General features: G+C 42.2%; 1 protein-coding gene across 1 annotated transcript; it reads left to right on the forward strand.

Moving 5' to 3' along the window:
- Nucleotides 1-53: 53 nt before the first annotated feature.
- Nucleotides 54-781, forward strand: LOC147819402 (DNA topoisomerase 2-beta-like; the record flags this gene model as incomplete). The annotated part of the gene is made up of 2 exons (XM_087172744.1): nucleotides 54-192; nucleotides 618-781. Coding segments are annotated over 2 exons (303 nt in total), but the record flags the coding sequence as incomplete, so codon positions are not given.
- Nucleotides 782-857: the final 76 nt, after the last annotated feature.

Raw genomic sequence — 857 nt, forward strand, 5'->3', positions numbered from 1 at the left:
CAAACAGTCGGGCATCTGTCATGAAAAGGATTTCGTCTCTTTGTCACCCACAGGCGACCAACTGTGGGATCGTGGAGAGTATTCTCAACTGGGTGAAGTTCAAAGCTCAGACGCAGCTGAATAAAAAGTGCTCATCTGTGAAGCACAGCAAGATCAAAGGCATCCCCAAACTAGATGACGCCAATGATGCTGGTGTGTTAAACAGTGTCATTATTTATTAACGTGTAGAAGCCTGAACGTCCACAGCTCTTAACCTAAACCACAGATGTGTTTTACAGACGTTTACAGAACACTTTAATGGGAGTGAAGTGTCTCATGAGGCGTTACAAAGCTTCACGATGCATCATCTGCATATTATGAGAAGAGCTTTAATTAACACTGTTGATTGAACACGTCTAATAATGAATATACAACCTTTATTTACTTCAACTGGAGATAAAATAAATCATTTCCTCAAACGGTAAAAACAAGACTGCACAAGTTTGATGTGTTCCAACAGTAATTTAACACTTCCTTATTTACTCACTTTTTATTTATTTGAATATCGGCTTGTATTTCTACAATTTACCGTAATTTTGTAATTTGTATAATCAGTCTTTTCCATATCCGTGTCCCAGGTGGCAAACACTCCTCTGAATGCACGCTCATCCTCACTGAGGGAGACTCGGCCAAGTCTCTGGCCGTCTCTGGACTGGGAGTCATCGGACGCGATCGCTACGGAGTTTTCCCGCTCAGAGGGAAGATCCTGAACGTGCGAGAGGCAACACACAAGCAGGTATGAGACTGGATATTAGAGAAATTCCTCCCACAAACAAATATATGACAAACGGTGTGAGTGAAGCTGCAGCTGGTGACAG

The sequence above is a fragment of the Seriola lalandi genome, unplaced genomic scaffold, assembly GCF_002814215.2.
Source record: "Seriola lalandi dorsalis isolate HSWRI2012SDOR001 ecotype SW California unplaced genomic scaffold, Sedor1 jcf7180002053700, whole genome shotgun sequence".
Lineage (NCBI taxonomy): Eukaryota > Metazoa > Chordata > Actinopteri > Carangiformes > Carangidae > Seriola > Seriola lalandi.